The sequence below is a fragment of the Carcharodon carcharias genome, chromosome 10 (genome assembly GCF_017639515.1).
Source record: "Carcharodon carcharias isolate sCarCar2 chromosome 10, sCarCar2.pri, whole genome shotgun sequence".
NCBI lineage: Eukaryota > Metazoa > Chordata > Chondrichthyes > Lamniformes > Lamnidae > Carcharodon > Carcharodon carcharias.
This window is the reverse complement of record NC_054476.1, coordinates 114,053,110-114,079,469: the sequence shown is the minus strand read 5'-3', so window position 1 is coordinate 114,079,469 and position 26,360 is coordinate 114,053,110. Positions and strand designations below refer to the sequence as shown.

At 43.3% G+C, this 26,360-nt stretch overlaps 1 protein-coding gene across 1 annotated transcript in view; it reads right to left on the bottom strand.

Annotated features, from left to right (window-relative positions):
• The window catches only part of eif4h (eukaryotic translation initiation factor 4h), a 92,100-nt gene that overhangs the window by 12,275 nt on the left and 53,465 nt on the right, over positions 1 to 26,360 (bottom strand). The window contains exons 3-4 of the mRNA XM_041196675.1: positions 22,561 to 22,625; positions 7,523 to 7,616 (exon numbers count right to left, since the gene is read on the bottom strand). Coding sequence (XP_041052609.1) covers positions 7,523 to 7,616; positions 22,561 to 22,625 — 159 coding nt within the window. The remainder of the gene's footprint in view (positions 1 to 7,522; positions 7,617 to 22,560; positions 22,626 to 26,360) is intronic.

Here is a 26,360-nt window from a genome sequence, read left to right as displayed (position 1 = left end):
AAATTAGGCCATTCAAATCTGCTCAGCCGTCTAATCATGGCTGATAAGTTTCTCAACCCCATTCTCCCGCCTTCTCCCCATAACCTTTGATCCCTTCACCAATCAAGAACCTATCTATCTCAGTCTTAAATACACTCAATGACCTGGCCTCCACAGCGCTCTGTGGCATTGAATTCCATAGATTCACCACTCTCTGGCTAAAGAAGTTTCTCCTCATCTCTGTTCTAAAAGGTCTTCCCTTTACTCTGAGGCTGTGCCCTAGGGTCTTAGTCTCTCCTACTAATGGAAACATCTTCCCCACGTCCACTCTATCCAGGCCTTTCGGTATTCTGTAAATTTCAATCAGATCCCCCCTCATCCTTCTAAACTCCATCGAGTATAGATCCAGAGTCCTCAAACGTTCCTCATATGTTAAGCCTTTCATTCCTGGATTGTTCTCGTGAACCTCCTCTGGACCTTCTCCACGGCCAGCACATCCATCCTGAAATACGGGGCGCAAAATTGCTCACAATATTCTAAATGTGGTCTCACCAGAGCCTTATAAAGCCTCAGCAGCACAACCCTGCTTTTATATTCTAGTCCTCTCGAAATAAATGCCAACATTGCATTTGCCTTCCTAACTACCGACTCAACCTTAAGAGAATCCTGGACTAGGACTCCCAAGTCCCTTTGCACTCCAGACTTCTGAAATCTCTCCCCATTTAGAAAATAGTTTATGCCTCTATTCTTCCATCTGCCACTTCTTTGCCCATTCTCCTAACCTGTCCAAATCCTTCTGCAGCCTCCCCGCCTCCTCAATATTACCAGTCCCTCCACCTATCTTTGTATCATCTGCAAACTTAGCCAGGATGCCCTCAGTTTCTTCAGCTAGATCATTAATGTATAAAGTGAAAAGTTGTATTCCCAGCACTGACCCCAGCGGAACTCCACTAGTCATCGGCCGCCATCCTGAGAAGAACCCCCTTATCTCCACTCTCTGCCACCTGCCAGACAGCCAATCTTCTATCCATGCTAGTACCTTGCCTCTAACACCATGGGCTCTTATCTTACTGAGCAGCCTCCTGTGCGGCACCTTGTCAAAGGCCTTCTGGAAGTCCAAGTAGATAACATCCATTGGCTCTCCTTTGTCTAAACTACTCGTTACCTCCTCAAAGAATTCTAACAGATTTGTCAGGCATGACCTCCCCTTGATGAAACCATGCTGACATTGCCCTATTTTACCATGCACTTCCAAGTATTCTGAAATCTCATCCTAAATAATGGACTCTAAAGTCTTACCAACGACCGAGGTCAGGGTAATCGGCCTGTAATTTCCCGTCTTTTGACTCACTCCCTTCTTAAATAGGGGGGTTACATTAGCGATTTTCCAGTCTTCTGGGACCCTCCCTGACTCGAGTGATTCCTGAAAGATCACCACTGATGCCTCCACTATCTCTTCAGCTATCTCCTTCAGAACTCTGGGGTGCAATCCATCTGGTCCAGGTGATTTATCCACCTTCAGACCTTTCAGTTTTCCTAGCACCTTCTCCTTGGTAATGGCCACCATACTCACCTCTGCCCCCCAACTCTCTTGAACTTTGGGGATGTTACCCGTGTCTTCCACGAAGACTGATGCAAAGTTCCTATTCAGTTCCTCCGCCATTTCTTTGTTCCCCACTACTACTTCTCCAGCATCATTTTCCAGCGGCCCAATGTCCACTTTTGCCTCTCTCTTACCCTTTATATATCTAAAAAATCTCTTGCAATCTTCTTTTATATTACTGGCTAGTTTACCCTCATATTTAATCTTCTCCCTCCTTATTTCTTTTTTAGTTGTCCTCTGTTGGTCTTTGTAGGCTTCCTAATCCCCTGGTTTCCCGCTGCTCTCCGCCGCATTGTATGCTTTCTCTTTAGCTTTTATGTTGTCCCTGACTTCTGTTGTCAGCCATGGTTGCCCCGTCCTCCCTTTAGTATGCTTCTTCTTCCGAGGAATGAATTTTTTCAATTGATTCAGAAAACTTCCAAGGTGTAGAAAGTAACCTCTCAGCACAAGTACTGTGAACAAAACCTTTCCTACTTGCAGGTAAGAAAGCAGCTGTGATTGAAGAGTATTTATTGCAGCATTTCCATGAGTTTCATTCCGCCTCCTGAGTTGCCGGTGTTCTTGATTTGCTCTCAATGTTGAGTTCCAAGAATCCAGGGAAACTCATTGATGCACTATTGAATTTGGATGTGAATTATTACTCTAATTGAGCAATTAGTGCATGTTAATAGGCAACTTGCCTCTTACAAGGTGCTATATTCGTAAACAGCTTTAGAAAGGCAGTTTAAAAGCAAAGGTCTGAAGAGTAGAGTTGGCTTCACGATGCACTCACATTTATCTAGGTTTTCACCCCCTGCCCCCACACCCAAACCCATGCGCTTCCCTATTGTTTAAGAATATCTCCTGGTTTACCTTCTTTTATTTTATCATTGAAATAAAATCAAAATACTGCAGATTCTGGGAATCTGAAATTAAAACAGGAAATGCTGTAGATACTCAGCAATATGATTTAACCATCATTTCCTCATAAATTGAATGTTTCCAATCTATTACCTTAGCATTTTTCCTACTTATGTCACTCTCAGCTCTAATCTTGAACCTTACTGTGTTGTGATCACTACTACTAAGACATTCTAACTTCTCCTAACTGTTCAAATTCATTAACCATTATAAGAACCAGCAGTGATTCTTTTCTTGTTGAACTTCTTAGGTACTGACTGAGAAAGGAGTTCTATATACGTTGTAAAAATTCAATTCACTTTTATCCTTTCATTAATTTCTCCCTGCCAGTTTACTTTAGGATTGTTGAAATCTCTGATGACTATTACTCTGTGCCTGTTACTCAGTTCAAGAGTTGTCTACATATTTCTTCTTCCAATAGAGTTGTATATCCAAGTTTGCAGATGATTCTAAGTTAGGAGGCACAGTAAGTTGATTGGAGCAAGAAGTTCCAAAGGGACATAAACAGATTAAATGAGTGGGCAAAACTGTGGTACATGGAGTTCAATGTGGGGAGGTATGAGATCATCCACTTTGAATCCAATAATCAGAATATTTTCTTACAGCAAAAAGTTAGAAATTATGAAGGAACGAAAATGTCAAACTACACAAAGCATTAATGCTAGTGTGCAGTTACAGAAATTGATTAAAAAGGTTACTTGAATATTGGCCTTCATCGCAAGGAGGCTGGAAAGAAAGTGGCTCACCGCTGCCTTTTCAAGGGCAATTAGGGATGGGCAATAAATGCTGACCTAGCCAGTGGGATACACATCCATGAACAAATAAAAATACAAAATGGAAGAATTGATATATAAGTTGTATAGAGCTTTGGTTAGGCCCTATCTTGGAGTACTACACTGCACTGCACCATATGAAGTATATATTGATCTGGGAGGGGTTGCTGTACAGATTCACCAAAAGTATATCATGGTTTAAAAGATTAAATGAGGACAGGTTACATAATCTTGGGCTTGTATTCTCTTGAGTTTAGTAAGCTGAGGGATGATCTGATGAATCTAAAGGGAGTTGATAGAGTAGGTACAGTAAAACTATTTGCTTTGGTAGCAAAATTCATAAAAAATTGACATAGCCTTAAAAGTAGGATTGAGATCAGGAAGCTTTCTTTTAAACACAAAAGATAGTAGAAATCTGGAAGCTGCAAACATCAGATCTATTGGTTTGTATTGTACAACAAAAAGGCAAATTTCAAATAAATCATAGATACAGATCTTTGGGCCATTTAAGTCGTTTTAGCTTCCTCCACAACCCACACCCCCCACCCCCAACTATGATGTCCAACTGTTTCCGGAGTAATTCCAGAGTCTTTGACCCAGGGTGTGAATTCAAGCCTCACACTAGAGACTTGTACATTTACTGAGCTGAGCTTCACTGTCGGAGTTGTGTTTTTCAGATGAGATGTTAAATCAAGGTCCCATCTGGTGTCCTAAATGGATAAAAAGTATCCCATGGCAATTTTTGAACATCAGCAAGGGCATTCTCCCACTGTTCTGGTCAAGATTTCTCTCTTAATCAACATTGATGAGATTATTAGATAATTTGTTTCTATTTCATTGCTGTTTGTTGGATCTTGCTGTGCACAAAATACATTATAACAGTAAACAGTGACTACATTTCAAAAGTACTTCATTGACTGTGAGGTGCATTGAGACAACACAAAATTGTAAAAGGCACTTGTCATGACCTCATAAAAAACGTTTCGAGACAGAGAGAGAGAGTGAGTGAGTGAGTGAGTAACCAGCAACAAAGGCTGGGATCTTACATACCGGCCTGCACCGATTCCAGCCGCAAATGTTGCAGAAAATTTGGAGAGCAGCCAAAAATCCATTGACTTTGGGTGGGAATTTGCGGTGGGGCTTAAAAATGCAGCCTATAGATTTAGTCTTAAATAGGATAAAGATTAGTTTATTACAAAACAACTGCTGAAAGTTACTTAGGTAAAAGTGATAGTTATTAACTGGAATATAGATACAAAGATTAAAAGGCAGATAAGGAAAATGAAGATACTTAAAGATGAGATTTCAAATCAGTCTCTGTGAGATATCGTTGTATGCCCATTTGCTAGAATTCCCTCTTTCCAAAGTGAAGGAGTTGAAAATTGAAGTTTGGTTTAGCAGCTGCGATGGCTTCTGTAGTTGAATGCTCAGAGGTTTGCCTTTTCAGATGGACTCAGCATGTCAGCAGGTTTTTTGGAAAGTGAAAAGGTTTCCTATTCCTCACTAATTCAGTGGCTACGGCACTTGAAAATTGCCTAAATTATTTTCAACAGAACAAAAGTTGATTTCTGGATAACTTTCCTCTGATTCCCGGTGGCAGAGAGAAAACCCTTCTGATGATGTCTCTCAGAGTTCTTCCTGGGGGTTATGCACCAAGCCTCCCAAGACGGTTTCTTACAGATTCCAATTTCAAAAAATTTCAGTTCAAAAAACACGAAAATGACTGCTGTGTTAATTTTCAAGGAGTCACTGTTTCACCAGGCAAAGGGGTTAATTATGTTGTGGGTCTTTGACGTTCCTTCCTGTCTCCAGTTCCCTCAGAAGTAAAAGGGTTTTTCACACCTTTTAGAGGATTCAAAGGACAATCCTGGAGGAATCTTTGCATTTTCCTAACTCTCCAGAGATAGCTCTAGAGAATTGAGTCTGACAAAGTTTGAACAATCATGGAAAGGTACCATGTTCTCTGTCCATACTTCCATTTTGAAAAGGCTTTTAAACTCACTGTGAAGGTTTGAAAACAGAAATGTATCTTTAAAACAGTTGTCCTTAAAATCTGTAATAACATAATTACACATTTGTGACACACTTACAAAAATGCAGTTCTTTCTTTTCTTCTTATATTTCCTGCCACATAATTGACACTTAGAACACTGAAATTTGATGCGAGTATGTTGTTTTAGTCATGGTGGGTTTCAATTAATCTGGAAAATGCACAGAAGCAACTGTGAAGGAAGAACTCACAGAGCTCATGGAACTCTGTTGCAAACTGAGAGAGATTTGGGTCATGTCCTCAGGATGGGGACATGCCCTCCAGCCATGGCATGCATATGAATCAACATGCTGGCTCCGGGGAAACACTGATTGGGTATGGCAATTCCTCACACAGCACCGCTGAGATCACAACTTCACTATGTGGAGGGCTGCAGGAGTCAACTTGTTTAACACGACATGGAGGAATACATTGGGACTCCAACATGTTGCTCCTACACTATACTTCTCAATGTTATTAAAATGGAGGGAAGCAGAATGATTGAACAGAGAAGTCCAGAATTTGTCAAGTATTGAGTTCTGTGTGCTGTTGCTGTACTGATCAATAAGCCAAGACTTGCCCGTAACAGTTCCATTTTTTCTGCTCTGTGTAACCTTAGTGTGGGCAACTAAGCATTTGCACTGGCTCAGTATCAAATGGGCAATAGCTACCAAAACCTTGACCAGGAAAAGTGCGTTGCTGCTACCACAACCTCACAACACACCTGGTTAAATCAGTACCTCTGTACAAAAACAACATTCCTCTGCCAGTATTGAACATGCTACCAGCTGAATGGTCAGCTTGTTTCACCGCAATCACTCTCCATCTGAGTCAGAATGCAGTGGTTTCAAGCCCTACCCTAGATCTTGAGCATGTAACTCAAGGGCAATTAGAGATGGACAATAAATGCTGGCTTAGCCAGTGACACCCACATCCCATGAACAAATAAAAACAAATCTAGGCTGCCAACTCAGGTCAGTATCTAGGGTGTGCTACATTGTTGAAGATGGTGTTTTTGCGTGGGATTGTACATCAAGATGCCATGTGCTTTTTGAGAGCAGAGAGTTCCTCTAGTATCCAGGTCAACATTCCCCCTCAACCAAGACTGCAATAAACAAATTAACTAGTCAATCACCTCATTTACTATGTGTAAGACCTTACTGTGCATGTTAGCAACCATGTTTGCATACAAAGGAACAGTGAATATTTCAAAATTAGGTCAGTAGTTGTGAAGCACTTTGGGATATCCTGAGGATGTGATTGGTGTCACAGAAATGTAAGACTTTGTTCTTTCTTTCCAACTGAAAGACCAGGAACTCAACCGGATAAAAAAGAGAGGTATTTTGAATGCTGCATCAAGGCATATTGATCAATTCCTCCTTTTCAACAATTATGAATACATAACTAAACTAAGCATAGCTTCGCTTCAATAAGTATATAAACTGAAAATAAAACTGTGATTAACGTAGGTTTATACAAAGACGACAGACTGTGAAGGAAATTGTGTAAAATGTAGATTATTAAAAACACAGAAAAATGTGCTGTACCACTTGACAGTATCTTTTTTTATATTCATTCATGGGATGTGGGCTTTGCTGGCTGGGCCAGCATTTGTTGCCCATCTCTAGTTTCCCTTGAGAAGGTGATGGCGAGCTGCTTTCTTGAACCGCTGCAGTCCATGTGGTGTAGGTACACCCACAGTGCTATTAGGAAGGGAGTTTCAGGATTTTGACCCAGCAACAATGAAGGAATGGCAATATATTTCCAAGTCAGGATGATGAGTGACTTGGAGGGGAACTTCCAAGTGGTGGTGTTCCCATCTATCTGCTGCCCTTGTCCTTCTAGGTAGGTTTGGAAGGTGCTGTCTAAGCAGCCTTGGTGAATTCCTGCAGTGCATCTTGTCGACGATACATACTGCTGCTGCTGTGGGTTGGTGGTGGAGGGAGTGAATGTTTGTGGATGTGGTGCCAATTAAGCGGATGGCTTTGTCCTGTCTCATTGGCATGGCTCATATAACATGGGAAATAATTTGAACATTTCAAAAGCTCGCAACCTCACTGACTAGATAAGCACTTTCTGAACATCAGACCATCACTGCTGCTTCTGCTAAAAATCAGCTCAAATTAAAAATTCTACGTAATACACCGACATATTACAACAAATTCATGTTAGTATTTCAGTACAGCTGCATGGAGAAACATAAGGATTGTCAGAATTAATTAACTTATTAACTCTCACCTCCTCTGTCATCCGATCTCCTAAAGCCAAAACCACCCTTCTCTTGCTTTCTGCCTTCTGCTATGTCAACCCGAAGGGATCGATCACCAAGAAGCTGCGGGAAAAGAGTGAATATGTTTCTTCTGTGGCATCTACCTTTTGCTTTTGTATCTTTTAATGAATTTAATCATTGTCAAATTAAATTCCATCAGACTAAGCTTGCATTATAACTAATGCTCTTCTTTGGTTGTTTTGTCCATTTACTTAAGCTTTTTTTTCTTTATTCTTTCTTGGGATGTGGACATTGCTGGCAAGGCCAGCTTTTGTTGCCCATCCCTATTTGCCCTTGAACTGAATAGCTTGCCATACCATTTCAGAGGGCAGTTAAGAGTCAGCCACATTGCTGTGGGTCTGGAGTCACATGTAGGCTAGACCAGGTAAGGACAGCAGATTTTTTTCTTAAAAGCCATTGGTGAACCAGATGGGTTTTTACAACAATCCACAATTGTTTCATGGTCAACAGTACTAAAACCAACTTTTCAATTCCAGGTTATTAATTGAATTTAAATTTCACCAGCTATTGTGATAGGATTTGAACTCTTGTCCTCAGAACATTAGACTGGGTCTGTGGATTATTAGTGCAGTGACATTATGAGTACATCACCATCTCCCTCTGTTTTTATCCAATAATACACAAGAGAAGAAGTGTCAAAGGCTGCTTGTGGGTGGGTATCATACTGTTAAGAGTTTAATTTGCTTTTAAATTTCTGTTCAGTTCAGCAAACCCATGTCCTCCAACACTATTTAGTTTCCCAATGGGAATATATTTATCTATGCCATGCTCTAGGGACCGAATCTGGACACACTGATGGGGTGAAAGTTCCTGTCCTCTGTTTGCTAATTCGTTCACTCCAATTCCTAATAAATGACAGCAAACTGCTTGCTTATGACATTGAGCTAATTGTCTCACAGGTCACTCTCTGAGCAAATATCACTGGATGCCAGAAGAAAAGTTGCCTATCTTGGAAATGCCCTAGATTTGCTCACTAAAATCTCTTAAATCAGCTGCTTGTAAACTACCGTGACCTGCAAGCATACTTTAATCGAACGGTGATGGTCGTTTCATTCTTAAAAATAGCAACTCTAGCCCAAGAATGAATCATAAACTAACAAGTCAAATCAAAGTCATGAAAGGCTGCAATGGACAACACACCAGAAGGCCAAATCTGAATCTCATTTTTTGGCAAATATTCATTTAGGTTTTTGATAGTCTGAAGGAAGGAGGAGGAATCTGCTGAAATGGAAAGGCTGAAAAGGACATATTTTCCTTTCCTCCATTGGCTTTGTTTGGTTTTTCCATGCAAAAGTGAGTCATGGAGGTTTTAACCCAATATATCAACCTGGTTTAGCTCTGTGGTTTTCATCATATACGGCATTATTCCTTTGCTACTTTGGAAAGATTCTACTGTTAATATTCTATATTACTGTAAGAAGAATAAGAAAGATGTAGACTGCTGGAAAGTATCAATGGTCAGGTGGGCATAAAAGTGGCAAATGGAATTCAATCCAGGGAAGTCCAACGTAATGTATTTGGGGAGAGCAAACCAGACAAGCGAATACACAATAAATGGTAGGATACTGAGAAGTTTAAGCAACAGAGGGGCGTTGAGGTACATGTCCAAAAGTCCCTGAAGGTAGCAGGACTGGTAATGAAGACACACCCTATACTTTCCTTTATTAGTCGCAGTATAGAATATTTGAGCAGAGAGGTTATGCTAAAGCTGTATAAACACTAGTTAGGCCACAACTAAAGTACTGCATCCTGTTCCAGTCGGTGCATCATAGGAATGATATGATTACAGAGGGTAGAGAGGAGATTTACAAGGATATGTCCAAGAATGGAGAATGTTATCAATGAGGAAAGATTGAATAGGCTGAGGTTTTCTTTGGAATGGAGGAGGCTGAGGGGAGATTTAATTGAAGTGCAAAAAATTATGAATGGCCTAGACAGAGTGGATGGGAAGAACCTATTCCCCTTAGCAAAGAGGTCAATAACCAGGGAGCATAGATTTAAAGTAATTGGATTCGATAGAAGTTGAAGAGAATTGTTTTCACCTAGAGCGTGGTGGAAATCTAAAACTCACTGCCTGAAATGGTGGTAGAGGCAGAAACCCTTACCTCATTTAAAAAAAAATACTTTGATATGTATTTGAAGTGCTGTAACCTGCAAGGCTATGGGCCAAGAGCTGGAAAGTGGACTAAGCTGGGTAGTTCTTTCTCTGCCAGCACAGATAATGATGGGCTGAATGGCCTCCTTCTGTGACATAAATTTTCTATTTTTCTGAATCTCACTTGACTTCTCAGGAAACCTTCACATTAACTTGTTCCAATAATATGTGGTACAAGACCAGGGACCAAGTACCAGTGCGCACCAGTTCAGGTTTGAGAGGTGGAGGAGCACACATCATCACATGACAGTAATCAGTCAGTATACTTTCAACTTATTTTCAATGTCACCATAAAGTACAGTTACAGAAATACATCCTATGGACTGAACTTTTTATATTGTGTTTCCTACCAAAGTTACAGTTCCAAACTTCCTGCTTTCTCACACAAAGAATCAATTACCTTCAAACCTTCAAAGGATTTTAATAGACATTCCTTAGGTCTTTGCATTGAGCAGGGAGGGAGGAGGGAGTTATTGTCCCGTTATGCTCTAACACAACCATAAAAATAAACAGTGACACTTGAGCATTTTGGGTGTTTAATTTTTTTCCTTAGCCGAGCTCCTTCTTTCAGAAAGCAGGGGAATCAATGTGTAATGAGCCAGTCCCAAGTTTTGAAGGAAAGCTAGATAAAATAGATTTATTTGTTTACTTTGTATCTTCACACATACTCTTCTTCCCTTCGGGAAGTGGTGGTTAACTGTTGGAAGGATTAGCAGGCTGATTATCAATCAGCATCATGAGTGCTCCTTTCATGGCAAACAAGTCCTGGGGCAGGATTTTTAGGTTGGTGTGAAAGCTCATTTGGTGGGCCCAGGAGCGCCCAGGGGACGGATCACTGCCCACGATCGGCCCCCAACTGCGATTTGACACTGATTGACCAATTAACAGCCAGGCAGTGTGACTTGCGCACTGAAATGCTCATCACTGCCAGGATGGGGGCAGGAGGAGGGTGGGCGCTGACGTAAACTTGGGCATGGGGGAAGCACTGAATGAAAGCTCCCTGAGGCAGAGAGCTGCCTCAGGGGGCTGAAGAATTTAAAACCAATAAATAAAGATTTTAAAATCTGGAAAAAATGTCCACACATCAGAATCAATCACCTGAACATATGATGAAAATTCTGTCCAGACATTTTTTTAAATTTAATAATGGAAACCTCATCCCGACCTTGGGTGAGGTTTCATCAAAAAATACAAAGTTCGCCTGGCAGATTTGCCCATCTGCCAACCTTAAGGTTGGATGGACCATGAAAAACCAGGGAATATTGGAGCCTTAACAACTTTAATTGTCTTCTTAATTATCAGCGGGCGTGCTTCCGACACACCCGCACCTGCCAACCGAAATATCGCGCAAGCACAGGATGATGTCAGGACTGTTTTTTTTTTACACACTGCTGCTTTTTTTTTTACACACTGGGCAGAATTGCACTAAGTGTGGTAGGGGCTGGGAAAAAGGACGTTTTACCTGCCGGCCGCAATGGTGACTTTTCAAGCCATATCATCCCATTCCCGGTGTGTCCAGCCCCATTAATAGTTCATTCCCGGGAAACACGCCAGGTCACTGGAGGGGCAGGCTCTGATTCGCCTGTGATGGTCAGTGCCAATGCCCTGCAAAAGATGACAGCTATCCAGCGCCGAAAGAGGATGAATGGTCTCATCTGTTCCTCCAGGGTAAGTCACACTTCTCATCATTCTCAACTCACACACTCACAAACCCACCACATATCCATAGGGACCTCACACCTCAAGGAACAACAATACTAACTCTTATTCACACCCTCACATCACCATCAGGCTCATATCCTCTGGAGATCAGGTCCTCATTCTGCCATGGCTCTGCTCACCACACAAACATTCCATTTGGTGCCATGCATCCTGCTCACAGTCCATATGTTTTCATGCAGGAGATGCTGGCAGGGAGTGATCCCAGACTGGGGGTGCAGTGGCCCACATTAGACCCCTTACTTTGTATGAGGGGCATACCATCACGCCGACTGGTGAGGACGTGGACTATGCCTGTGGTGATGGTAAAGTTTGCGGCGAACAGCATATCATCCCCCTCTCAATGCAACTGTGAGTGCTTTCTCTCCTGCTTTTGACTGTGCTGCCATGCACTAATTATCTCTAATATGGTTCATAGGGAGCTCAGCCAAGTGACCGACACCCTCAGCCAACAGCCTCTCAGTTCCATCCAGGTCCTCACCTCCAGCCAAGAGGACACCTCCTCCATTGAAGAGCCGGAAATACGCAGTCTGGAAAACTCATCACAGCGCTTACCCACATCCTCCATCAGCACAGAGACACACACCTCAGTGGGACCTAGATCTAGAGCAGGCTCAGGTTCACAATCTGGTGGTGACCGCACGGACACGTGTCCGCATCAGGAGGAGGCAGGTTCAGCCGAGCTCCCCAGCACTCGGAAGACTGCTGGGGAGTAGGCAACTGTGAGGTCCAAGTCAGAAGACGAGCCTCTGGGTTGGGCCTACCAACTCAACTTGGAGAGTCAGCAGAAGGTGGGGGAAAATCACATAGAGCTATTGGAAGCTCTCAACAGCGTTACATGTGAGTCAGAGGGGTGCGTCCGCCCGCTCTCTGAGGAAGTGGTGCTTACATGTGCGCGTATGGAGGTCTCCGTGGGGAGGATGACAGACAACGTGGAGACTCTGGTCCAGCAGAAAGCGGAGATGCGCGCTCAACTGCACTCCATCGTGGTAGCTATGGGTGAATTCCTGCAATGGCAATGTGAGAGGGAAATGGGGCACCTTGACATCCCTCCAGTTGCTCCTTCCCTTCATGGAGTCAGGCTGGGGCCTTCGGGCACCCATAGGGAGGAGGAGCGGCAGTTGGACACCCCTGGGTCATCCAGTCAGGAATCTCAGAGCCTGTCATCTCCCTCTGAGTCCCCTTTGCCTGTGACCCCTGAATCTCGTCCTCTGTCACCACAGAGGGAACAGCTGGCCCACAGGTCAGCCAAGGGAAGTTGGAGTCCTCAAGGCCTTGGCTCTCCAGAGAATCCAGACCAAAATCATCAGAGGCAATAGGGCCAAGCATTTCACATGATGTCTCCACCCCTCCTGCGAATGTCAGGCAGCATCTAGAAGAAGTGCTAAGCCTAGAAAAGTTAAGAATTTGTGGTTGCACGAGTGAATACATTTTGTCACTTTATAATCTGAAAATATATTCACTTCCACTGAATGATGTGTAATGGTGTCTTTCACCTTCATTTACAGGCTTCACATCCGCTCTCTCCGCCCCCAACTAGCAGTTCAGCTGCATGCAGCCGGACCACAAAGGATTCTGAAGGGATAAGTATGTGTGTGGCAGGATCTTTTGGAGCCTCGTGCAAGCATTCTCCCACGTACGCAAAGCCTTCCTCCATCACGCTCTTCTCAATGTCTTGGGCATTTTCAGTGCTGTCTGCTGGGGTTCTCTTTCAGTTCCATCTGAGTTGACCTGCATCTCTGCCCACCCACTGATCACAATCCCATTCAACACCTGTGCCAATCCAACATGAGGCTCTTCTCACTTTTGATTTCAGAAACATGATTTTTGCAAGGTTTGTTTTCAGCTCCTCCGTCCTTTCCCCTCTCCTAATGACCCATATCCTTTCCTCCATCACCTTCCACCTCCCCACCATCACCTACCAAGCAGAACGCTTTTCTTTCCAGGATGTCCAGGTGAACGTGTACATTCCCTATCTTCCTGAGAATCCTACCCCCATCCACATTGACCTCCCCAGCCTCCTCTTTCCCAGGGTCTACGTCTGCCTCCAAGATCCCACCAACCACCCTTGCCGTCCCTTCTACTGCTACCGTCACACCCTCAGCCTCCCACCCTACCGGTTCCTTCTGCCCTTTCTTATATTCACACTCTCACCACGCCCACCCTCAGTTCGCTCCTCAGGAGGCAGTCATCGACTCCACAGGCCCTCCCTTGCACATTCACTGAGACATTCACCAGCCCCTTACTCCCTCCCCGACCCTTCTCCCTCCTCCCCTGGACTCCTTCCCCCTCCAAACTGCTTCCTCTCTCTGGATTCCTGGCCCCCCTCTGTACTCCTTCCCTTACACCTTCTTCCCCTTTAGACCTACCTCCCCAGTTGCCGTGTTCTCCCCTGTTACATCCTCCTCCTGCTCCCAACCTCACCAGCCCCTAACATCTTCGTTTTCCACCCCCCCCCCCCCCCAACCTCATCGCTCACCCCCAGTACACCTTCCTCTCCCACTCACAGCTGGACCTTCCTCTCTCCCTCCTCGACAATCATCTGTAGCAACCCATGGCAAAGACCCTGATGTCCCAAAGCAGACCCGAGACATCAATGGAGACTTTCCACCTTCCATAAGCTGCTTCGCACAGAACCATGTCCATGAAAATCCACCCAGCTTGTGATGCAGATGTTCCTACAGGGTCCAGTAGCTGTCGGGCTCCAGCATCTTCTGTTCCTCGAATATCTGCGATGTGAGCAAGGCCCTAACAGTAAGTTCTGACTTCTGCACTTCACACTTGTCAAGATGTGTTCCGGGCCAGCATGTTTTTTTCTGTGGACGTAGGCGGTAAATTTGATGTGGGAGGATGATTCCATCAAGCAGGGATTATAATTATATGCAGATGTATTAAAATGACATTCCCAACTTGCGGCAGTAGGAAATGTGGCCTGCCATTGATGGGTGGAGTGGACGATCGCAAACTGGTTTCACAACGCCATGAAACCAATTTTTGGCCTTCTCACTTTGGTCTGCTCGCACCCACCATGATGCCTGACACCAATGGGGATGGAAAATTCCAGACATAATGTTTCAGCTAGTCAACATATCTCTTCTGAAGCAAGCATATCACAGCTATTTTCCCAGGGCATATTTTGCAAGCAAACTTTGTGATCCAACACTGGAACACAATTTAAGCATGCCAAATATCAAGTCAATAATGTTACGATCACTCACGTGTGCATCATTTTACACTTTTTGCCAGGACACTTGCAACGTCATGAGGCACATCATGCACAGATAACCTGTATCTCCAAGTTGTCTTTTTGCTGGAACAGACCAGACATGAGAAGGCTGCAGCCAGGGAAGAGGGCAAGGATGCGCATGTGCCAGCTCGCCATAGGGCATGGTCGCACATATGTTCTGCTGCAGAGGACTCAGAGCACTTCATTGGGACAGCCTACAGAAAAAAGTTGATGGGTATACACACTGAAATGCTTGGTGTGTTAAGAATCCTGTGGTCTATGTCAAGGGGAACAGAGGAGTCCAGCATCAACATTGCTGAAACATATAAGATCCTGAGAGGACTTAACAGGGTGGATGCTGAAAGGATGTTTCCCCTTTGGGAGAGACTAGAACTTTTAAAACTAAGGGGTCTCCCATTTAAGGCGGAGTTAAGCAGAATTTTTTTCTCTCAGAAGGTAGTGAGTATATGGGAACTCACTTCCCTGGAGAACATGGCTGCTGGGTCATTGAATATTTTTAAGGCAGAGTAGATAGATTCTTGACTAACTGGGGGGCAAAGGTTGTCGGGGATAGGTGGGAATGTGGAATTGAAACCACAGTCGGATCAGCCATGATCTTATTGAATGGAGCAGCAGGCTCGAGGGGACAAATGGCCTACTCCCACTCCTAATTCATATGTCATAGTCTGGAGCCCATCCTGTCCAGTATAGAAATAGTGCCACCTTCCTCAGCACCTTTCTGGACCCAACCATGATGCAGCACCTGATGACCGATGTGTCAGATTCCTCCACAAGTATGAGTGAATGAGAGCAGGTGTGGGCTATTCTCAAGCCTGCTTTGCCATTGAATATAATCATGGCTAATCTTTGGCCTCAACTTCACTTTCTCTTCTGCTCCCCATATCCCATGATTCCCTGAGAGACTAAAAATCAGTCTACCTCAGCCTTGGATGTACTCAATGATTGAGCATCCACAACAGAGTAGAAAATGGAGATGGAGTAGAGCATTCTAAAGATTCACAATCCTTTGAGTGAAGAAATTTCTCCTCATCTCAGTCCTAAGTGATTGGCCCCTTATTCTGAGATGTTCTCGATTCCCCAGCCAGGGGAAACAAACTTTCACGGACCTGTGTGTCAAGCCCCTCAGGATCTTGTATGTTTCAATGATATCACTCCTGATTCTTTTAAATTTCAGAAAAAATAGAGTCAATTTATTCGGCTTCTTATCATCGGACAAGCCTGTCATCCCAGGAACTAATCTAGTGAACCTTTGCTGTACCGCCTCCAATGCAAGTATATCCTTCCTTAAATATGGAGACCAAAACTGCACATGGTATTCCAGATGTGGTCTCACCAAAACCTATACAATTATAGGAAGACTTCTTTATTCCTGTACTCCAATCCCCTTGCAATAACAGCCAACTAGCCATTTTCCTTCCTAATTGCTTGCTTTACCTGCATGCCAACTTTGTGTTCTTTGTATAGGTAGACCTAAGTCTCTCCAAACAACAACATTTACAAGTTTCATACCTTTTAAAAATATTGTGTTCTATTCTTACTACCAAAGTGATTAACCTCACACTTCTCCACATTAGACTCCATTTTCCACCTTGTTGTCCACTCACTTAACCCATCTATGTATCTCTTTGCAGCCACTTTGTGTCCTTCACACAGCTAATTTCTCATTGTACTTTGTATTGCCAGTAAACCTAGGTATGTTATTCTGCTTTTTTCTAAGTCATTAATATAGATCATTGCTTCCTAAACTGTGTGTTGTGACCTCTGTTGGGTTCATTGAAACAACGGATGGGGTCAGGAGATCTCCCTCCTCTGAGACTGTGCCCTGCAACGGCACCAAAGCTGAGGTGATGTCCAACCCTGCCCTTGCCCTGTTCCTCTCTTGGTTTCTCTCCGAGGCATGGCAGAGGAGAACAATGGACCTGGCAGGTGGGTGGGGAGGCTTTATAAATATCTTGTGTAGGCTGCAAACGCCGAATAAGAAGCTAAAGGTCTCGCAGAAGCAGTGCGGCAACTGCGGGGCTTCTTCCAGTAATAGGCACAGGTTAACAGCTACCATCTTTGGGAGGGGCAATGTGCAGCAAGGTGCATGCGCAGCCTTCCTGGGCCAGGAAGCAGGAGGAGAGGGCCCTCAGCGAGTTTTCTGTCACTGGGGAATATGGAGAGCTTGACTGAAACCTACATAAGTACTCGAAAATAACATTTTTATAAAATAGATTAAAATACAGATTTTCATATGAAGTATTATATGTTGATCTTTAAGGTGCAAACTCTAATAAATATATACCAAATGTTATGGTGCTGCTTTATTGCTGTTTAGTTGGCATCTGGAGTCACATTAATTTTCAAATGTTGACATGGGGTCATATTGGAAAATAGTTTGGGAAGCACTGATATAGATTGTAAATAGCTGAGGTTGTAGCACTGATCCCTGCAGCACTCTACTAGTCATAGACTGCCAACTTGAAAACACCCCCATTTATTCCCATTCTCTGCTTCTTATCCATTAACCAATCCTACATCCCTGCTAATATATTACCCCCAACTCCATGAGCCCTTATCTTGCATATTATCCTTTCGTTTGGCATCTTATCAAATGTTTTTTGGAAATCAGAATATACTACATTTACTGGAACCCCTTCATCTGCCCTACTAGTTGTATCCTCAGAAAACTCTCATAAATTTGTCAAATATCACAGCATCACAGAATTGCTACAGCAAGAAGGAGACTGTTCAGCCCATGCTGGGCCAGGAAGCAGGAGGAGAGGGCCTTCATTGCGTTTTCTGTCACTGGGGAATATGGAGAACTTGACTGAAAACTACACAAATACATAAAACCTAAATAAGAGGCGAAAGGTTCTGCAATTGTACCAAGTGGGGTGGCAGCTGCGGGGCTTCTCCGGTGGCAGGCCCAGTGAAGGGCCACCATCTTTAGAGGGGGCAATGTGCGATAGGGCGCATGTGTAGTAACATTGCCACCCCTAAAGATGCTGGCCATTAACCTGGACCTGTTACCGGAGAAGCCCCACAGCTGCTTGGTGCAATTGCGAGATCATGTCTGCACTGGCTCTCTGAATGAACAATTCACCTAGTGCCATTCCCTTGCCTTCTCCCCATAACCCTGCTCATTCTTACTTTTCAGTTAAGAGACTAAGTGCCTTTTGAATGCCTCGATTGAACCTGCCTCCACCACATTTTCCCTTTCATAAAATTATGTTGACTCTAATCATACTATAATTTTCTAAGTCAATTGATCAGATGGCCTTCATAATATTTTCCTGACAACTGATATCAGACTAACTGGTCTGTAGTTCCTTATTTTCTCACTCCCTCCTTTCCAGAATAAAAGTATTGCCCTTCCTGTCCACTGGGACCATTCTAGAATTCAGGGAAATTTGGAAAATCATAACTAGCGCAACCATTATCTCTGCAGCCACCTCTTTAAGAACCTTCGGATGTGGGCCATCAATCCTGGGGATTTGTAAGCTTATAGCCCCTGACATTTTTCTAATATAATGCTCTTTCTCTGCTGCTATTAATTAGTTTAAGGTCCTCACTCTTCTTATCCCTTAGTTATTCACTATTTCTGCTACGTAATTTGTGTCTTCTATTGTAAAGACAGACACAAAACAGTTCTGCTACTTTCCTCATGCCCCATGAATTTACTTACTTCTCTAAATCTGTGGAACTCTCTTCCTCACAGAGCAGTGGAGGCAAGGTCATTGAGTATTTTTAAGGCAGATTCCTTATGAACAAGGGAGTCAAAGGGTACAGGGGGTAGGCAGGAAAGTGGGGTTGAGATCAGCCATGATCTTATTGAATGGTGGAGGGACAGAATGGCCTACTCCTGCTCCTACTTCATACATTTGTATGCATTATAATTTCTCCTGTCTCTGCCTCTAAGGGGCCAACATTTACTTTATCTACTCTCTTCCAGCTACTGTTGCCTTTGCTGAAATAGTGCAGTCTGATGCTGGGCTTTCAAGGACTGATCTGTTCGAGGTTGTCCTCCAAGGTCATCTTCAGTCTCCTCCACAGAAAGTCGCAACCTTCTACCAGCCATGCTGAAGCTACTAGGTTAGCACTGCCTAGGACCACTGAGGACAGAGGTGAAGGAAATGCACAAGGCAGTTATTGACTTTGGTATGTAATATGGAATTATTTCATTTACAAATTTAGTTCAGAATATTTATTTGTGGTGGCTTTTATTTTTGCATTGTAGACACCATGAAATCAGTGACAGAGGGAAGGCTGGTGAATGGGGAACTGGAGTTGCAGTTACTGGTATAACACTCAGATGAATTCTTCACCAACACCCTGACCAGAAAGAGGCTCTTCAGCTCTTGGCTGGGTTTTCTGGCCCCATAGAGTTGGGACCCGCTGCAGAAGATTCAGCAGCCCAGCCAAAACTCCATCAACTTTCAGTGGGACTGGATGATCCCGGAGACAGGTGGGACCAGAAAATCCCACCCCTTGCCTTTACAAAAGGTTGGAGGAGTGGTAGACTCTGTTGTACTGGATAAACCTGATGAATAGGGGACTGTTTTGAATGTGATCGTTCTGGCACTTAGTTAGTTGATCTTGAATCTCTTCTTTTGTTCTTTGGAGTTGAACTGCTCCTTCTCAACTCCCCGTCTGGTATTATCGATGGTTATTGGTTTATTCCAATCCTTACAGGGAGAACAAACTCACAGCTCGTCTATAGCGCTCATTCTGTTTTTCTTCCTTTGTGTTGTTCACTGTGATACATGTTGGGATGAAAGGTGTCTCTCCCTGTTGTGTGGGTATGACTTATCAATGGGCTCACTTTGCAGTTTAGCTTTCTGTGCAATGACGTTTCATTGGTTTCCTTCCTTGCCTCACTGAGGTGTGCTGAGGTCAGTTGATGGCTGCTTCTCTATATCAACACCATCTGGTTTATGGTTGTACTGGTCAGAGGTTGCAGTGTCTGTGTTGTGGAGTCTTGAGGTATCTTACCAACAGATGTCAGAGATGGAGGGTGAGGCTCTTCTTGCTGATGATCCAACTCTTGGCTGTCTTCTACTTGAGGCATCGTGGTAACCAACTGAGTGGTTGGCTGGTCTGACCAATGAGGATCTTCTGGCACCTGCAAAGTAAATGGACAAACCGACTCTGCAAAGAGTGAAGACAATTCAGAGCTCAAGTCTCAGTCAAGAGTATCTTTTCTGTTGGGGCTCTCAGGAACTTGCAGTTCTGTTTAATTGACAACAGAGGTTGTTTTGACGTCTTCTGCCATTTTAAGCTAGTTCTCAGCAACACAGGCATCTCTGCTCAGAAGAGAAAAAGATTGGTTATGAATGATGTACATGACTTCAAAGATTTGTTTGCCGCTATACCTTAATGGTTCCAGAATCATGCCTATAACCGGAAGTCGGATTCCTCCAAGCCAATAGAATGGCTTTTCTGTCATTCGTAGCCAGAGGTCTTTCAGCCACAACTCATTGTCCATATCCAATTTAAAGTTTGTGAGATGACCATTAACTGAGACATCTGCATTCCAGAACGAAAATCCCTGATCTTTGACCTCACCTAAGAAGCATGGTTGTATTTCCTCTAGGTGCGGTATCTTGAACTCATGAATCATCTTGGGATCATCTGAAGTGTCCTATGAGGTTGCAATTAAAACACTGTGCTGAGTATGCTTGATATTGATCACGCCTGTGGGGCCGCTTGGCTCCACAGTGCTGGCATGGTCACCCACCCTCTAGTGGTCAGTTAGGGCATTGCTTTCTTTGGCCTGGAATATTTCTGCTCCTCTTTTTACCAGCTGGACAGTGGGGGTTACTTTGTACCATGGTTTGCTTTCACCCCTTAAGATGGGTCTGTGCTGTAAATGGATTTTGATTTGCCTGACAATCTGAATGGCCTTTTCAAGGGTCAAATCTTCCTTAGCATGAAGTATGCCTGAGAGGGCATCGTCCACCACTCCGACAACAATTCTATCCCTGATTAGCTCTGATTTCAGATCACTGTAGTTGCAGCCTTCAGCCATTCTGTCATTGATGAAGGAGTCAACAGGTTCTCCTGGCTGCTGGATACATTTTTCAAACTTTGCTCTTTCAAGGATCTTGTTACTGCTCAAATTAAAATATGTATCAAATGATTTTAAAACTTTGTCAAATTTTGCTGGGGATTCATTGATTCCTTGACTAGCTATTATATTGTTGGCTATTGGACCTACTGAATAAAACAATGTGTTAACCTGTTCAGCTTCTGTCTTTTTGTCTGGACCTGAAGCAATCATGCATCTAAGGAATCTCTTTCTTCAACATCCCCAATTTTGTGTCTGGTCTGGGCCTTGGATGAGTGCAAACTGGTCTGGTAGGGTAGATTTTGGATCCATGGTCATTTAAAACTAAAAGTGTGTATAGCTTTAAATGCAGTTAGGAAATCGAAGAAGGTGCTGTCGTATGCTTCTGCTCAACAAGATTTCCCATGCTTGTCAGTTTTGGCTGGATCCTGCAGCAACGGCGGTCACAATTTGTGTGTTTAAATTTTTAGCAGCGACTCCCTGGATTGATCTTTTCTCAGTCTTCCCCTCAGTATCTAAGTATTTTCAGGTCATGAAACCTTTGATTCCCGGCTCTTGCTGGAATTTTAAATTCTGATTATTTGTTAATTTTTGTTTCCATTTGGAGCGAGCTCCGCTGCAACATGTTCAGGGGCTGGCTCGGGACTCAAGCTGTTTGTGGTGCATTTTAAAACGGCAATTCTGACTGCTGGCAACTTCAAAGCTTTTTAAAACTCATTCTGGCCAAGAACTTAAGTTTATTTGGCTCACCCTCGCTAGGTCTTCTGACTCTGCACTCCTTGGGCATTGAAGCTGGACTTTCATGGGATTCGCTGAACTCTTCTGCTGCAGTGTGGAGTTTTACTTCTGTCTTTTGCTTCCAATCTTGCTTTGGAGCTTTTGCCTGGCGATCTCCTTCTGCGCCTTCACTTCTGGCGCTTTTTGTCAGTTCAGAATGCTGCTCTTTTAATCTTCCAGTTTTTAAATCTCTCCTCCAGCATCTTTGTGACTCTGGTTTGTTCTGATAACTGTCACCACTGCTACCATGTTGTAAGATATTGTGTGTAGTTTGGCAGGTCTCAAGAAGAGGTTCTTTGTCTTGTATAGTCTAACAGTAAGTGTTTATTAACTACTTGCACTATATAGATATATACAGGACGTCTAAACTAAGAGCTGTCTCCACAATTACTACTACAAATGTCTATGTCCAGTGCAAGATTGCCTTCCAGACTTGGGTCATGTGTTCTTTTACATGACAGTGGCAGTACTGAATCCAGTCCCATGTTAACCTTTTCTGTGCCAGACCCTTATATTACAGAAGTCACCCCAAAATCACACCACTGACACCATTTCAGATCCTAAATGGCAATGAATGGAGCTACCAATACCAATGTCACACCACCACACACTTAACCATTGACGAAGTAGTAAACTGATGAATGCCAAACATGTATTCACAATGTAACTGACAGACTCCATGCTCATAATTCAGATGACATGCTTAACAAACATGACACACAAGAAATTTTATTCTAACATCACATAAATAGTAGTTGTACCCCTACAAAATAATACTCCCAAAAGTCTGGAGTTACCCCAATGCCACATTAAAGCAAGACTCCATTGGAAGCTGGAGCCAAGCTCTAAAATGATGCATAAGGCCCAGCTAGTCCTATCATTTTAAGACACATCTAGTGTACAAAATATGTACAATTGGTCCAGGTAAAAGTGATACACTATAACAAGCTATGCTTACAAGCAACAGTCATTCTGAAATTTGGAATATACTTAGAACAATCTGTCAAATATTTTGTCAGCTGCTACTGAAAATACTTACTGCTCCATCGTACGTCAAAGCTTCTTTAAGAGATTCCAAGTCATCAAATTCTACATAACAAAAACCTGAAAAACATTTAAATTCAATTTACACACAGTTCTGATCACCAACGTACGCATGTGTGTAAAACAACTGCTGGGGCACCAAATCAACAGATATTACTACACAGGAGTTAGAACCACTGAGATGAGACAGAATAAATGCCACTTTTGCTGAGAGCTAGTAAGTTATTCCATTATTGGAGGTATCATGTCTGATGTCCCCATGTATACGGTCCAGTAGGAGTCAGTAAAAAGCAACCCTAATTATTTTTTTTACCCCACCTTGGCCAGGGTAATGGAAGCCAATATCAGGGCACCTATTTTCACCACAACTGAGATCTGTTGCAGCTCAGACTGGGGATGGGAACTAAGATCTTTTCAGGTCTACTTCTCAATGGTTCAGTTGTAATTGCAATACTTCGACTTGACTACATTTAAATTCTGCCAGCAGTTTTCCTGGTGACTCATTATCCACTTAATAATCGACCCAAATAGACCAGGGAATTAGGCCCAAGGATTGATGCCTGGTTTGCTTTAAGCTGATCTCAGCTACAATGTTGATAAAAGCAATGCAGCTGACCCCAGTCTTTGTGCTGGTGATTGCTATTCAGAGGTCTTTACTGAACTGATCTCAAGACAGCAGCCTTCAGAGAGCTGCTTCATGGTAGAGGTCACATGACAATGGAAAGCCAGAGAGGACATATGGAACAGACGGTGATTGCTATTCAGTGAGTGCTGCTGGAAATGCAGCCATCAGGGGCTGGTGGCAGGAAACTGGAGTTGTTGTTTAGGTTTGAAATGCAATCAGTTCTACATGTCCTATCTGTCTCATTGAGACAGACACTGAAGAAGCACTACAGTCTTTCACACGAAACATGTATCAGGAAATGGAGATAGAACAGAGTTTTAAAAATCTTGGAAATGCTGCAAAGAAGGCACAGTTCAAAAAGGCACAAGAAAAAGTTAAAATTTGCTAAAAGACACAAAATTTTCCAAAAAAGACAAGGAAAAGCAAACAAAATGAAGGCTGCAATTGAAATACTGGGTAAGTGAACATGGCATGAAACTTTCCAATCCCAGCTCCTGTCAAATTGAAAAGCAATATTTGGCAGAATTGACAGTTTTTTCTACTTGCACTGGCAAAACTATGAGCTGGCAACAGAGTTAATGAACAAGTCAGAACCAATAAGAGTGGCCAGACTTTTAACACTACTGGGTAGGGACTGCTGCAAATTGTATACCACACTAACCAATGAACAAATAAAAAAGATGGCAGAGATTATGAAAGCCTTGAACAAAATCTTTGAATCCTAAATGAATGTTACGTATGAATGTTATGTATTCAAAACTAGAGCCTAAGGTGCAAAGGAAACCATTAAACAGTATATGACTGTAGTAACACAGCTTGTAGAATCATGTGAATTCAAACAGCTGAAAGATGATCTGATTAAAGATCAAATAGTCTTAGGCCTAAGAGACCCCTCAGTGAGAGCAAGTTTACTTAAAGAGAAACTTATGCTCAGGTAAGCAATAGATATGTGTAGAAATGCAGAGCTTTTAAAATGTCAATTAGAGCACATGTCTGGCTGAGCAGACCAGGAGATATATTATGTTGAGAGACATTTCAGGCCAAAAGAGCAGAAAAATCACAGACAAAGGCAGGTTGCAAATACTGCGGACAACATCATACAAAGGAAAAGAAGGATTGCCCAGCACGGGGAGAGCAGTGTTTTAAATGCAAGAAGCCAAATCATTTCACACGCGTATTTGGTTAGAAAGAAGCGACAAGATTTCCGTATCTCTCTGTTGTCTTGCTCACCTTCCTTGCTTTCCATTTCCCTCCTAGTGTTTGACAAGGTGTTTACTAAAACCCGCTTTCACAGCCATATCCCTACAACCACACCCCCCCCCCTCCACCTCTCTGTCTCTCTATCTCTCCGCCCCCCACACACACACCTTAAACCAGCTTATATTTCAACTCTTTCTTGGACTCGAACTCAAGTTCTGTCGAAGGGTCATGAGGACTCGAAACGTCAACTCTTTTCTTCTCCGCCGATGCTGCCAGACCTGCTGAGTTTTTCCAGGTAATTCTGTTTTTGTTTTGGATTTCCAGCATCTGCAGTTTTTTTGTTTTTATCTCTGTGTTTAATTGACTGCCACTGCTCTTCAAGAAATGCCTACCTCCTTGAAGAAGTTCTGTTCCTCTCTGCGACAAGATTTCCGTATCTCTCTGTTGTCTTGCTCACCTTCCTTGCTTTCCATTTCCCTCCTAGTGTTTGACAAGGTGTTTACTAAAACCCGCTTTCACAGCCATATCCCTACAACCACACCCCACCCCCCCCCTCCACCTCTCTGTCTCTCTATCTCTCCGCCCCCCACACACACACCTTAAACCAGCTTATATTTCAACTCTTTCTTGGACTCGAACTCAAGTTCTGTCGAAGGGTCATGAGGACTCGAAACGTCAACTCTTTTCTTCTCCGCCGATGCTGCCAGACCTGCTGAGTTTTTCCAGGTAATTCTGTTTTTGTTTTGGATTTCCAGCATCCGCAGTTTTTTTGTTTTTAAGCCTATACAAATGGCCACTGGAAAGATATCAGCAGTAGAGTCTGATCAAGAACTATACATGTTACAACAGGTTGGTTCCATCAATTCTCTAGGTGACAAGTGATTTGTGACTGTTACAATGATGACTGCAGAAGGAGAGTATCAGGCAACAAGAAGTGTCAGATAGACACTGGTACATCTCACAACATCATGACCTTCACAGAGGTAGCTCAACATGGTGATTTTTAAAATTCATTTATGGGCTGTGGACATCGCTGGCTAGGCCAGCATTTATTGCCGATCACTGATTGCCCTTGAGAAGGTGGTGGTGAGCTGCCTTCTTGAATTGCTGCAGTCCCTGTGGTGTAGGTACACCCACAGTGTTGTTAGGGAGGGAGTTCCAGGATTTTGACTCAGTGACAGTGAAGGAACGGTGATATATTTCCAAATCAGGATGGTGAGTGGCTTGGAACTTCCAGGTGGTGTTGTTCCCATGTATTTGCCCTTGTCCTTCATAGATGGTAGTGGTTGTGGGTTTGGAAGGTGCTGTCTGAGAAAAATTGGTATGTTTCTGCAGTGCGGCTTGTAGATGGTACACAGTGCTGCTACTGTACATCAGTGGTGAACCGAGTGAATATTTGTGGAAGGAGTGCCAACAAGTGGCTGCTTTGTCCTGGGTGGTGTCAAGCTTCTTGAGTGTTGTTACTGCACTCATCCAGGAGAGTATTTCATCACATTCCTGACTTCTGCCTTGTCAATGGGAAATCAGGAGGTGAGTTACTCACTACAGGATTCCTAGCCTCTGACCTGCTCTTATAGGCACAGTATTTATATGACTAGTGCAGTTCAGTTTCTGGTCAATGGTAACCCCCATGATGCTGATAGTGGGAGATTCAGTGATGATAATGCCATTGGATGCCAAGGGGTGATGGTTGGATTCTCTCTTGTTGGAGATGGAGATGGTCATTGCATGGCACTTGTGTGGCGCAAATGTTACTTGCCACTTGTCAGCCCAATCCTTGATATTGTCCAGGTCCTGCTGCATTTGGACATGGACTGCTTCAGTATCTGAGGAGTCGTGAATGGTGCTGAACATTATGCAATCTTCAGTAAAAATCCCTATTTCTAACGTTATGGTAGAAGGAAGGTCATTGATGAAGCAGCTGAAGATGCTTGGGTCTAGGACACCAGCCTGAGGAACTCCTGCAGTGA